At 41.9% G+C, this 13,625-nt stretch overlaps 1 protein-coding gene across 9 annotated transcripts in view; it reads left to right on the plus strand.

Moving 5' to 3' along the window:
* The window catches only part of ULK4 (unc-51 like kinase 4), a 793,903-nt gene that overhangs the window by 342,976 nt on the left and 437,302 nt on the right, over positions 1–13,625 (plus strand). For all 9 annotated transcript variants that reach the window (XR_001899874.3, XM_017955554.2, XM_021933668.2 and 6 more), the window contains 2 exons: positions 12,849–12,900; positions 13,000–13,144. Coding sequence is in view for 8 of the 9 variants with exons in the window: in XM_017955554.2 (XP_017811043.2) it covers positions 12,849–12,900; positions 13,000–13,144 (197 nt within the window). In the remaining variant the exon portion in view is untranslated. The remainder of the gene's footprint in view (positions 1–12,848; positions 12,901–12,999; positions 13,145–13,625) is intronic.

Here is a 13,625-nt window from a genome sequence, read left to right on the forward strand (position 1 = left end):
ATTTCTGTTCTTGTACATTTGCTGAGGAGTGCTTTACTTCCAATTATATGGTCAATTTTGGAGTAAGTACGATGTGGTGCTGAGAAGAATGTATATTCTGTTGATTTGGGGTGGAGAGTTCTATAGATGTCTATTAGGTCTGCTTGCTGCAGAGATGAGTTCAATTCCTGGACATCCTTGTTAACTTTCTGTCTCGTTGATCTGTCTAATGTTGACAGTGGAGTGTTGAAGTCTCCCATTATTATTGTATGGGAGTCTAAGTCTCTTTGTAAGTCTCTAAGGACTTGCTTTATGAATCTGGGTGCTCCTGTATTGGGTGCATATATATTTAGGATAGTTAGCTCTTCCTGTTGAATTGATCCCTTGACCATTATGTAATGGCCTTCTTTGTCTCTTTTGATCTTTGATGGTTTAAAGTCTGTTTTATCAGAGACTAGGATTGCAACCCCTGCTTTTTTTTGTTCTCCATTTGCTTGGTAAATCTTCCTCCATCCCTTTATTTTGAGCCTATGTATGTCTCTGCGTGTGAGATGGGTCTCCTGAATACAGCAGACTGATGGGTCTTGACTCTTTATCCAGTTTGCCAGTCTGTGTCTTTTAATTGGAGCATTTAGTCCATTTACATTTAAGGTTAAGATTGTTATGTGTGAACTTGATCCTGCCATTATGATATTAACTGGTTATTTTGCTCGTTAGTTGATGCAGTTTCTTCCTAGCCTCGATGGTCTTTACATTTTGGCATGTTTTTGCAATGGCTGGTACCGGTTGTTCCTTTCCATGTTGAGTGCTTCCTTCAGGGTCTCTTGTAAGGCAGGCCTAGTGGTGACAAAATCTCTAAGCATTTGCTTATCTGTAAAGGATTTTATTTCTCCTTCACTTATGAAACTTAGTTTGGCTGGATATGAAATTCTGGGTTTAAAATTCTTTTCTTTAAGAATGTTGAATATTGGCCCCCACTCTCTTCTGGCTTGGAGAGTTTCTGCCGAGAGATCTGCTGTGAGTCTGATGGGCTTCCCTTTGTGGGTAACCCGACCTTTCTCTCTGGCTGCCCTTAAGATTTTTTCCTTCATTTCAACTTTGGTGAATCTGGCAATTATGTGTCTTGGAGTTGCTCTTCTCGAGGAGTATCTTTGTGGCGTTCTCTGTATTTCCTGAATTTGAATGTTGGGCTGCCCTACTAGGTTGGGGAAGTTCTCCTGGATGATATCCTGAAGAGTGTTTTCCAACTTGGTTCCATTTCCCCCTCACTTGCAGGCACCCCAATCAGACGTAGATTTCATCTTTTTACATAATCCCATACTTCTTGAAGGCTTTGTTCATTTCTTTTTCTTCTTTTTTCTTTAGATTTCTCGCTTCATTTCATTCATTTGATCCTCAATCACTGATACTCTTTCTTCCAGTTGATCGAGTCGGTTACTAAAGCTTGTGCATTTGTCACGTATTTCTCGTGTCATGGTTTTCATCTCTGCCCGTTCGTTTATGGCCTTCTCTGCATTAATTATTCTGGTTATCAATTCTTCCACTTTTTTTTCAAGATTTTTAGTTTCTTTGCACTGGGTATGTAATTTCCTCCTTTAGCTCTGAGAAGTTTGATGGACTGAAGCCTTCTTCTCTCATCTCGTCAAAGTCATTCTCCGTCCAGCTTTGATCCGTTGCTGGCGATGAGGTGCGTTCCTTTGGAGGGGGCGATGCGCTCTTATTTTTTGAATTTCCAGCTTTTCTGCCCTGCTTTTTCCCCATCTTCGTAGTTTTATCTGCCTCTGGTCTTTGATGATGGTGATGTACTGATGGGGTTTTGGTGTGGGTGTCCTTCCTCTTTGTTAGTTTTCCTTCTAACAGTCAGGACCCTCAGCTGTAGGTCTGTTGGAGATTGCTTGAGGTCCACTCCAGACCCTGTTTGCCTGGGTGTCAGCAGCAGAGGCTGCAGAATATAGAATACTGGTGAACAGCGAGTGTACCTGTCTGATTCTTGCTTTGGAAGCTTCCTCTCAGGGGTGTACTCCACTGTGTGAGGTGTGGGGTGTCGGTCTGCCCCTAGTGGAGGATGTCTCCCAGTTAGGCTACTCAGGGGTCAGGGATCCACCTGAGCAGGCAGTCTGTCCGTTCTCAGATCTCAACCTCCGTGTTGGGAGACCCACCGCTCTCTTCAAAGCTGTCAGACAGAGTCGCTTGCGTCTGCAGAGGTTTCTGCTGCTTTTTGTTGTTGTTGTTGTTTAGCTGTGCCCTGTCCCCAGAGGTGGAGTTTACAGAGACTGGTAGGCCTCCTTGAACTGCTGTGAGCTCCACCCAGTTCGATCTTCCCAGGGCTTTGTTTACCTACTTAAGCCTCAGCAATGGCGGGTGCCCCTCCCCCAGCCTCGCTGCTGCCTTGCGGTTAGATTGCAGACTGCTGTGCTAGCAATGAGGAAGGCTCCGTGGGCGTAGGACTCTCCCGGCCTGGTGTGGGATATAATCTCCTGGTGTAACCGTTTACTTAAAGCGCAGTATTGGGGTGGGAGTTACCCGATTTTCCAGGTGTTGTGTGTCTCAGTTCCCCTGGCTAGGAAAAGGGATTCCCTTCCCCCTTGCGCTTCCCAGGTGAGGCGATGCCTCTCCCTACTTCAGCTCTCACTGGTCGGGCTGCAACAGCTGACCAGCACCGATTGGCACTCCCCAGTGAGATGAACGCAGTACCTCAGTTGATAATGCAGAAATCACCTGTCTTCTGTGTCGCTCGCACTGGGAGCTGGAGACTGGAGCTGTTTCTATTCGGCCATCTTGCTCTGCCCGCCCCCGACATCCTGAAAAGAAGATTTAAACAAAGCGTCATCTTGGGCAACAATAACTTTAAGAGCAAGTAAAATAAGGTTTAGTGATGCAAGTGTTATTTATGAATTTCAAATGCGTTTACTATTGTTTAGCATGTACTATTGTCCCAGAGCTGTCTTAGCATTCCTAAGTCATAGACATTCATTTCATTTGGGACATGTCATTGAGAATCATTAACATGCAGAGAAAGTGATATACAGAGAAGCTAATGTGCACATATATTCCCACATTTTTAAAAAAATGCGTGGGGGTCTTAATTTTTGAGCAAAGAAATAAAAGTCACCAGACTTGGGAATTTCCATTTTCAAAAAGTTCAGTAGGTCTTTGCTTTCAGAACACGTTGTCAAATGAACTTTAGCACAAGTGAATGTCTTTAAGAAATCAATATTACTAGTATTAATTATTAAAATTCCTTGGATTATTCCATGTAAGTGTATTATCCCTACACTAAAATAAATAATGAGTGATGGAATTTTATAATAGAGATCGCTGGTACAGAGGAGCTCGATTAAGGTGCAATGGCATTTATTTTAATACCATTAAATATATATTACATATGTCATTAAATATGCAGCATATAGTAGTATATATAAATATGTATATGTATAAATTCTGTGGAAGATTCTGGAAGGGCAGAACATTGGTGAGCATATTATCGAACTCCACAGCAGCAAAAAGGTACTCATTGTCTATTGTCTCAGTGATTCAGTCTCTTTTTAATAAGGTGACCCCGTACCAGTGAGCAAAGCCATGCCCATTCAAAGGTTTAGAACATGTTTGCTGTCATATACTGTGTCAGATTTTGTTGTCATGGCTTTCTCACTATGAATTAGAAGTGACTTGATAAAGATAATTTTTAGGGCTTTGTCCTTTTTTTGTTGTTGTTCTGTCTTTTTTTTTTTTTTTTTTTTTCCTTTTTGTGGAGAACGGGGTCTCGCTATATTACCCAGGCAGGTGTTCTTTATTGTCTTGCTGCATTGTTGCTGTTTGGTGTTGGGTTGTCATTAAAGTGAACAATTTTAATTTGACTTCTCAAAATGCAGATTGCGGTTCATCATGTATCAGACTGCGCTCTCCAAACATCCTCTATGTAACGTGATTAATCAATAAGTGTAGTATTAACTCATTCTTTGTGTTGATATGTTACCGGGTTTGAAATTTCTCAGGTCCTAAGACAATTTAGCCACTACTTTAGTTAAAAATCAATGGATGTTAAAGGAAATGAATAAACAGATAATACTGTTTAAAAGGATATTTGGAAGAGAGAATTTCCCATCTTTGGGGGAGGTATTGTTAGTGGTGGCAAATCCGTATGGGTCTGCAACAGTTTCAGTTCTTGCCTCCTCAGAAGAAGGAATTCGACTCATGGGCATAGGCAGACTCAAGGCAAGTTTTAGAGCGGGAGTGAAAGTTTATAAAAGTTTTATAGCAGGAACAAAAGGAAGTAAAGTATACTTGGAAGAGGGCCAAGTGGGCAACTTGAGAGATTCAAGTTTGTGGTTTGACCTTGGACTTGGGGTTTTATATGTTGGCATGCTTCCAGGGTCTGCATCTCTTCTCCCCTGATGCTTCCCTTGGGGCGGGTTGTCCACATGTGCAGTGGCCTCCAGAACTTGGGAGGGGCCACATATGTGCTGTGTTTACTGGAGTTGTACACATGCTCACTTGAGGCAGTTCTTCCCTTACCACTAGAATGTTCCCAGAAGGTCATATACCAGTTAAACTCTGCCATTTTGCCTCTTAGTGCACATGCTTGAGCCCAGTCACCCAACTCCTTAGATCTTATCAGGAAGCTTCTGATCACCAGTTTCAGGTGTTTCTATCTAGGGAGACTGCCTTTCCCTAGCACTGACTGTGACCAGTAATTTTAGACAGTTAACAACCGCCTATCACTTGATGTCGCCTGATGTTCCTGGTTGAGGTCAGGGGCCCTCTCCTGCCCTGCTCATGTCTGCCTGACTACCTGCTGTAACATTGTGAGCTTGGATTATGAGGGAAGAACCTCCCTTTTGCATATAGGTGCTCTGTCCTGGAAAGGTGGTCTGGTTGAAGACAGAAAAGCTGTTACCTGGAAACATATGCCTGGCCTTTCTATAGCTATGAGGCCATGGATGGTCTGTATTGAGTTTCTGTTTCTTTTGTAGGCAAGATTGGGGAGTGGCCTAGAACCCTGGATGAAGAAAGGGGATGGGGGTAGCAGAATAGCTACAATTTGTCTGCATAAGAAATAAAAATGTATTGGTTGGTGGGAGAGTTAAGAAAAGAGGAAAGGAGGCAGAAACAACGAGGAGGGCTGCCTAGAAGCCAAAAAGTTAGGCAGCAGGACAGGAGCCCAGAGCTTGTGAAGGAAGAAGGCCTGTGAGTAAAGTTAAAGTTGCAAGTGATTGAAGATGATTAAAAACAGATATACTTCAATTTTAAATTGTTGGTGTTGCTGCTATAAACCCTCCATTACTCCAGACTCTCAATAAAGTCTGGTATACATACCAAGAATTTGTGAGTCTTCTAAATGTAATTATTAAAAAGGGCTATGTTCTATGACTTACACTGGTGGGTAGAAATCAACAAAGATCAACCAAATGAGAAAAAACAGACTGTCTTTTCAGAGTTGCTATAGCAAAGAAGTTGGCCAACATCACTAGCATTTGGCAGAGACTTAAAGGCAAGGCGGGGAGTGGGAGAGGGAAGACTTCAGGTGTGCCCTGATTGGAGGCTATTGGCAGGGGAAATTGGAAGTGGGCTCATTAGAAGCAGGACATCCTATGTGGTTGGTTCGGGGAACATTTTTGGCTTTCTCTAGTCGGCCCTAAGTTAGAAGAGTACGCAAAATACTGAAGCTGACAGTCATTGACTAAATCCTAACCATCCCAGTCTAATTGCTACCGAGGTTGTGGTTTTGGCTTCCCTACTGGTTCCTGTAGAGGTTGTGGGTTAGAGTTCTATTGTCATATATTGTCATATATAGTCTGGCTCCCACCAGTATATTCAGTCTCCCAGAAGCAAATAGCAGGCAGGAGAAGGTAAAAAGCAGATACGTGAGGTAGAAACTCAGAGTTGGCAGTGAATCATGGGAAAGTAAATAAGCCTCTGCAAATTCCCAGAAATCTTGGAAAGGACACTAAATTGCCTAATAGCACGCAAGGCTGACGGTTTTATTTGAAACTCAAAGTTTAGGGTGACCTCAGCTGATAACTAGGATACAAAAGCAAATTAGGTTTTGTTTTGTTCTAAAGAAATTGACATTCTGTACCATAAACAAATACTTTTGTAAGTTCAAATCTTTTAAAAAATGCCTTCTTTATACTAAAAAATAGTATGAATAGAGTTATAGCAGTGATGTAAAAAGTGGCCCCAAGAAAACTTTTTAGCTATTTGATTTGCTCGTATATTCTTAGTAAGGGCCTTAGATAAACCATCTGTTTGTTTGTTTGTGTGTTTATTCATTTTTTAGGGATGGGGTTCCACTATGTTGCTCAGGCTGTTCTCAAACTCCTGGGCTCGAGCGATTCTCCCACCTCAGCCTCCTAAGTAGCTGAGTCTACAGGTGTGAGCCACTATGCTTGGCTATCCTATCTTTGAGAATGTAGTGAGCCAGATTCAGGTCCTACTCTGAATAACTCTCTCATATAGAGAGTTCCCATATATGTCTGTTTCTAGAGTCTCTATTCTGTTCCATTGATCGTATCTAGCCCTGTGCTTATAGCATTTTATTTCCATCATAGTAAATGTGGAAACTTGTTAGAGTTAGGTATCCTTTTCCCAAGCTTTCTTGGAAGTTTTCTTTTATTCTTTTTGTTGTTGTTAAGATGGAATCTTGCTCTGTCGCCCAGTCTGGAGTGCAGTGGCACAATCTCAGCTCATTGCAATCTCCGCCTCCCAGGTTCAAGTGATTCTTGCCCCTCAGCCTCCTGAGTAGCTGGGATTACAGGCGCTTGCCACCATGCCTGGCTAAGTTTTGCATTTTCAGTAGAGATAAGGTTTCATCATGTTGTCCAGGCTGGTCTCGAACTCCCGACCTCAAGTGATTTGCCCAACTCAGCCTCCCCAAGTTGCTTCCAGGCGTGAGCTACTGCACCTAGCCAGTTTTCTGTTCTTCTTGGTCTGCTTTCCATGTATATTACAGAGTCAATATGAGGAGTTCCTGAAAACCTTGTTAGATTTTTTTTGTGTGTTGGAATTATAGATTAATTTTCAGAGAATTGGCCTCTCTGAGTCTTCTTATTAAAAACTGCGTTTTACCTTCATTTATTCACTTCTCTAACGTTCTTGCTTTCTTTATATAGATGTGCGTTGCTGACCTATAATTTTCCTTATCTCTGAAGAATTTCTTTAAATATTTCTTACAAGGCAAGTCTGCTGGTGAAAAATTTCTTCAATTTTTGTCTGTGAGAAAGTCTTCATTTCTCCTTCAATTTTGAGGGATAATTTCATTGTATACAGAATTGTAGGTTGGTGGCTTTTTTCTCTTAGCACTTTGAAAATTTCATTCCAGCATGATGTGTCAGGTGAACTGAACTTAGGTAAATGGACCTTTAGTGTGAAGTTTTATGTTTATAAAAGGCCAGGAGGTAGGCTGTGTTGGTTGTTTGTGGTAGTTGTAGGTTTCAGAGACTAAAATTTCCTCTAGTAACCGAGTTGTTTTCTCTCCTTTTGTCTTTGGGTTTCCCTAAGAACTCTGTCTTAAATACCACGTGTATCAGTTGTAAGTCTGTGTTACTATACTGAAGCTGTGTTGATGTTGTGGTAAGGTGTTGGGGGAAGGGATGTATTGTATAGTTCTGTGATTAGGTCTTACTCTTTTAGTGAGCCTGAGTACCTAGGCTGTGACCTTCACAAGTGCTTTTCAGCGTCCCCAACCTCCCACTGTAGGTGAGACAAGAAGGCTAGAGGGGCCTGGAGTTGGGCATTTCCATTGCCCTGGGGAGTTAAGTTCTGCTAAAACCCCATTAAGTTAGGCTGTTGTAAAATAGCTTCCCTGAGTCCAGACCTTTGTTAAACAATGCTCTGGGCATATTTCAAAATGGTTAAATTTCTCCTTCCCCTACTGAAGTACCAGGGGATTTTTTCTCCAAATTCACCCTGAAAAGTGGTGTTGGTGGGGAGCTCCTGACGGTAACACTTGCAGAAGCATGGGGGCTCTCCTAAGGCTGGGCCTCCGGGAGTTTTTAATCTCTCAGACTAGTCCATGCTCAATCTCCAACAGTTTCAGTCAATCACCCTTTATGTTGTTGTTGTGGTTGCTGTCTCCAGCGGTGGTTCCTGCTCCTGGTAGGCTGTGATTTTCTGAATTTGCTTGTCCCTCCAGTTTTGAGGATGGTGGTTTCCCTATGACTTCAATTCTTTGACCTATCTAAGAAAAGTTGTTGATTTTTAGTTTGTTTAGCTTTTTCTTTGTTGTATGGTTGCTTGTGATGATTTCCAAACCCTTTACATGTTGGTCTAGAACCCAGAAGTCCATCAACGACTATAGTACCTGTAAATATATTCATATGCGTATACACACACATATATGCACACATACGTTTATATCCATATATATATTCTTGCTAAGATCACAATATTCCTGTTGTAAATGGAACTTTTTTGAATTATGTTATTCAGTTGGTTGTTGAAGGTACATATAAATGTTACTGACCATGGTCCTTGGGCTCTCAGTGCAATAGAAATTGACATGAGGCCAAAAGAGTTTTCTCACACAAGGCTTCATTGGAGCTTGTGCCTGGGCATAAAGGAAGTATCATGAGAGAGAATTCCCAGACAAACTCTTTGAAGAGCTGGTTGGAAATTTTTATTAGGCAAGACATAGGAATTAATAAATAGGGTAGGGTATGCAGTCTGGGCTGGGCAAAGAACGTAAAGGGTAGGGTATATAGGTCAGCACAACTGCTTATGATGTTTATCTTGAGAAATGGGCCACCTGGTGGTCTGGCCAGTGACAACAAGGCTGTCATTCCTTCCTGAGGTGGAACACTCTACAACTTTGGTTTATTTTGGATCTCCTAAGGCCAGTTCTTGGAATTCCTTAAGTAAAAGGCATGGTTAAACATTATGGGAGCATAGAAGAACAACAGAGTATGACTAAAGCCTTGGGATTAGTGGGTAAGACATCAGTGAAGTAGTGGTGTGGGTTTTGTGATCAGTGGGAATGTATTAAAGAATGCTCTGGTGAGGGTGAGCTGAAGCCAAGCCCCATTCCTGCTGTCTCATTCCCTGCTGAGAAATTTCACCTTCTTTATGCTTAAGGAGAAAGGGCCGAAGATCTCATCTTCGGAAGCTACTTCCTGCTGAACAAGTTATTGTCCTTGCCTAACCTTTTAGGGCAAGCAGTTTTTATAAGATTTAGAATTACCTCAAAGGTAGCTCAGAGAAAGGAAAATTCAAGACAGGAAGTCAGAAGTTGTTCATGGAGGGGAAAATAATAAATGGCAAAGGTCACACAAATATAAAACCAGAAAGGACTCATTCTCTATGCCAGGTATTGAACCCAGGCAGCCATTGTGAAAAGGCACAGCCTTAGCCACTGAACTACAGCATGAGGCTATTGTCATTGGTCTTCCCAGAAGGAAACTCGAGTAGCCATTTTCAAGCTTGCAAGGAATTTCACCTGCTCAAGATAATTTGTAAGGCTAGCCATGACATTCTTATGCATCCTTCTTTTTAATTTAAACCTTTTAAAAATTGTTGAGAATGAGAAAAGTGCTTTTCCTTTAATGATGTACTTAGTTTCAATAGCGACTCAATCCTAAAACCCTTTAAAGCTCAGATGGTAATTTTTCAGGTTTTTATAATATAAGCAAGTGGTATTTCTAGAGAGGGGGTAGAGGAGGCATCTCCATGGTCTCTAAGAATTTACTGTCTGAAATAGATTTAAGATAGCAAAAGATGACAAAAGCCCCTTGGGGTGGGACCTTTTAAGACAGAACTCATCTCCAAGGGCTTTTGACACATTTGGGACAAAGAATTTGTGCTTGTGTCTCAGACTCCAGGTTCTTTCAGACTGGCTACCTGACATAAGCCTCGGAATTCCCACCTTCTGGATGCTAGATAGCAAGAAAGGGAACCCCCCATGGTCATAAGGTCAGGCTCCCAAAGACAGAAAATAAAATGAAAGGGAAACTTCATCCAGTTTTTGTTTCAAGGACCTGCAGCCATGTTTGTAACTGACGAGTCTGCCAAACAGCAGGCTTATAGGAGTCATAGGCCTTGAGACAAACAATTATCTTTACCATTTCACTCAACTGGTTTGCACAGAGAAGCAGGCCAGAAGCCTGGCTGGTAAGAAATCCTTAACCTTTTGCTGGCATGCCAGGTTTCTGGGTTCCCTTTCTGTGTAGCTTCTGGAAGAGCAAAGCAGCTTTTGTTGACTCTGCTCACTGAAGCATAGCTGTGGGGGCCAAGCTGCATTACAAGAGAAAGTCATCTTTTGTCCATTTTATGGAGGAACCGAAGGAAAGCCTCTTATCTTTGCAAGATGCCACCCAACAGTCTGCATGGGGGAATCAGATGTCAAATGAAACACACAAGAAGGAAAAATGGATCAGGACAGGAGTGACACAAACTCAGGACCCATGTGCTGTCAGTCCTCTCTTCACAAAGATAGCACCCAGGGTTTGTTGCAGGCTTGAATAGACAGACGACAAAGTCCACAGCCTTCCCTTTCCCACAAGGCGTGGCAAAGGGAGGGAACGTACTTAAAGAAAATTACAGAGCCCAGTGCCAGACAGAGTTTCCTACCAGCCAAACTGAATGACCGTTTTGGCCTGTGCTGCATGGGTGTCTATTGAGGTTGAACCAGTGCCACATGGGTATCTACTGAGGCTGAATCAGTGCCACACAGGTGTCTATTTAGGCTGAAACAATGAAGTTAATGAAAAGTGAAGGAAGGGAAGGAGAAAGGAAGAAGAAAGAAAAAGAAAGACACAACAAATAGAAGACCAGGAGGGAAGGGAAAGCATTGTCCAGGCTGGGTTGTGAGGAATCTCAGGGAGGCTGGAGGAAGAACTCACCAGTCATAGCAGCGCTGAATCAAAACTTCAGGTGACTTCCTGTCAGCCACGAAGGGGTCACGTCCCGCTGTCCTGCTGGCTCACAAGCCTCCCTCCACAGAGGAGAAAAAAGCTCCCCATGTCTGGTGATCCCAGATAAGCCCTGAATGAATATGTTACTGACCATGAGTTCTTGGGCTCTTAATGCAATAGGACATGAGGCCGACAGAGTTCTCCCAGACAAGGCTTCATTGGAGCTTATGTCCGGCGATGAGGGAAGCAGCATGAGAGAGAGAGAGAGAGAGAGAGAGAGAGAGAGATCAAGAGAGAGAGAGAGAGAGAGAGATCGAGAGAGAGAGAGAGAGAGAATTCCCTGACTGACTCTGAAAAGAGCTGGTTGGGATTTTGTATTAGGCAAAGCATGGAAATTGATACAAGGGGTAGGGTATGCATACTGGACTGGGCAAAGCACATGATGGGTAGGGTGTGCAGGGCAGTGTATGTGGTTACAATGGTCATCTTGAGTAATGGGCCACCTGGTGGTCTGGCCAGGAGCATCAAGGCTGCCATTCCTTCCTGAGGTGGGACACTCCACAACCTTGGTTTGATAGTTTGGATCTCCTAAGGCCAGTTCCTGGAATTCTTTAAGTAAAAGGCATGGTTAAACATTTTGAGAGCTCAGTGGAACAATATAGCATGACTAAAGCCTTGGGGTTAGCGGGTATGGTATCAGTGAGGTAGTGGTGTGGGTTTTGTGATCACTGGGAATGTATGAAAGAATGCTCTAGTAGGGATGAGCTGGAGCCAAGCCTCATTCCTACTCTGTCTCATAAATACTGTTGATTTTTCTGTATTCATCTTCTGACAAGCTTGCTTTTTTGACCATTTAATTGTTTTTAAATTTCTTGAGTTGGGCACTTAGATAATTTGTTTCAGTCTTACTACTCTCGTGATATACACTATTCAACCTTTAAGATAGCTGTTGATCATGTTGGTAGTATTGATAGCAGCATATATTTCTTTCCTTTGCATAGTTTTTTCTTTAGACATAACTATAAGTTTGGAGTTCTCAAAATACCTTGGTGAAGCATGATATCTGTGCTTTGAGTGATGTGATGTGACATCACTTAGTGGAAGAGGGTGAACTAAACACCCCTGGTTCTTAGGGTCCTTGTAAAAATATTGAGAGATACTATCACATAGAAATTTCTTATGTCAACTGGAGATAGAACAGGTTAATACTAGTGGGCCACCAATCACGTATGGAGATTCTTGCCTCTGCAGGTCATTGTTTTGTTGGTATGGAGAGCAAGATGTCATTTGGCGGTGCACAGATTCTCCTGCTCTTTTATCAGTATAGAGAGAACAAGTACACAAACAATGGGAATTTTGTTTGTTGTCACTAAAATAGTTCATCAAATGAAACAGTAGTTTTCATCATTAGATGAGCGTAGGGATTCTTTCTTTTTTGGTATTTTGGAGGAAAATACTTGTCTTTTGGGGTTAAGTTTTAAACCATATTGATTGTTCTCTGATACAACTGGGAACTCGCAGAGGTGGTTTGTCTAGTGGATTTACATCTTTGGGGTCTATTTCTAAAAATAACCAAGACCAACTTGTCATAGTTATTTGATGTATTTGATAAAACGTGGGGACTATGTGTCTCTTTTTTTCCCAACATTTTGATTGTTGTTTAGGTTAAACTTGAAGTAATGATCACCAGCTTATACATAACTAATCTGATGGTTTAATGCCAACCTGTGCCGACTAGATTTTGCATTACATTCTAAGTTCCTTTCATAGACCCTGAAGGTTTTGAGAAATTACCGTTTTGATTTTCATAATGTCATTTCGACCTGAGGACTTTTTTAAGAGTTAAAAAACTTGGTGGTTTATTAAATGTCATGGAGAGTTGAAATCCAGAATAAACTTAGACATTGTTTTTTTCACTCCTTTGATTAGGGATTCTGTCTGTGGAAAAAATATAGATAGTGGTTGATACCAGTTTTGTGTTCATAGAGATTTGAACTAAGTCTTTTACATGTTTCCTTTTAGGTTATTGATTATATCCTGCCACCCTTGGTGTCCTTGGTTCAAAGCCAAAATGGTAAGTGTGATGACACCAGCAATAATTCCATCAGCTACACATTCTGTTTTCATTCTATCTCCATGGAGTCACATTCTTGGCATTTTTTTTTCTTTCAAGTGGAGTGGAGACTCTTTAGCTTGCGGTTGCTCTCAGAAACCACGTCTCTACTCATGAACCAGGAGTTTGGGGATGGCAAGGAGAAGGCCAGTGTCGATTCTGACAGCAATCTTCTGGCTCTCATTCGAGATGTCTTACTTCCCCAGTAAGTATCATGCAGTTGTATTCATACAGGGAAGTGTAGGCTACCCAGGAAGCTTCTGTCAAACGAGGTTCAGTGATGGGGTTGGGGTCTTGATGTCCTTATATTTATACACATATGCTTGTGTACTCATTGTAAAAAAAGTTTAGAGACAGATGCAGGAACTGTTAGACTGCAGAAGACCCAGAAGAATCTCAGTTCATCTTCGAAGACATCCATTTAAAGCTTAATCTGTTTTCTGCCAGAAGCATGATTTTGAAGTTATGCAGATTTAAAGGTGTTCATGGCTCAAGGGGTGAGGGTTATGATTGAAGATCAATATTACAAGACTACTGGAACATGAAATTGAGACTTCTGGCTCTACTCAGAAATAATAGAGATAGAGGTAATGCCTTTCTCCAAATTCTTGGAATAGAACTTAGGTTTAGTTCTGAGCAGGACTTTCTCAGGGGTTGGGTGGAGGTGGCAGAACAGGTAATGAGTA

The sequence above is a fragment of the Papio anubis genome, chromosome 2, assembly GCF_008728515.1.
Source record: "Papio anubis isolate 15944 chromosome 2, Panubis1.0, whole genome shotgun sequence".
NCBI lineage: Eukaryota > Metazoa > Chordata > Mammalia > Primates > Cercopithecidae > Papio > Papio anubis.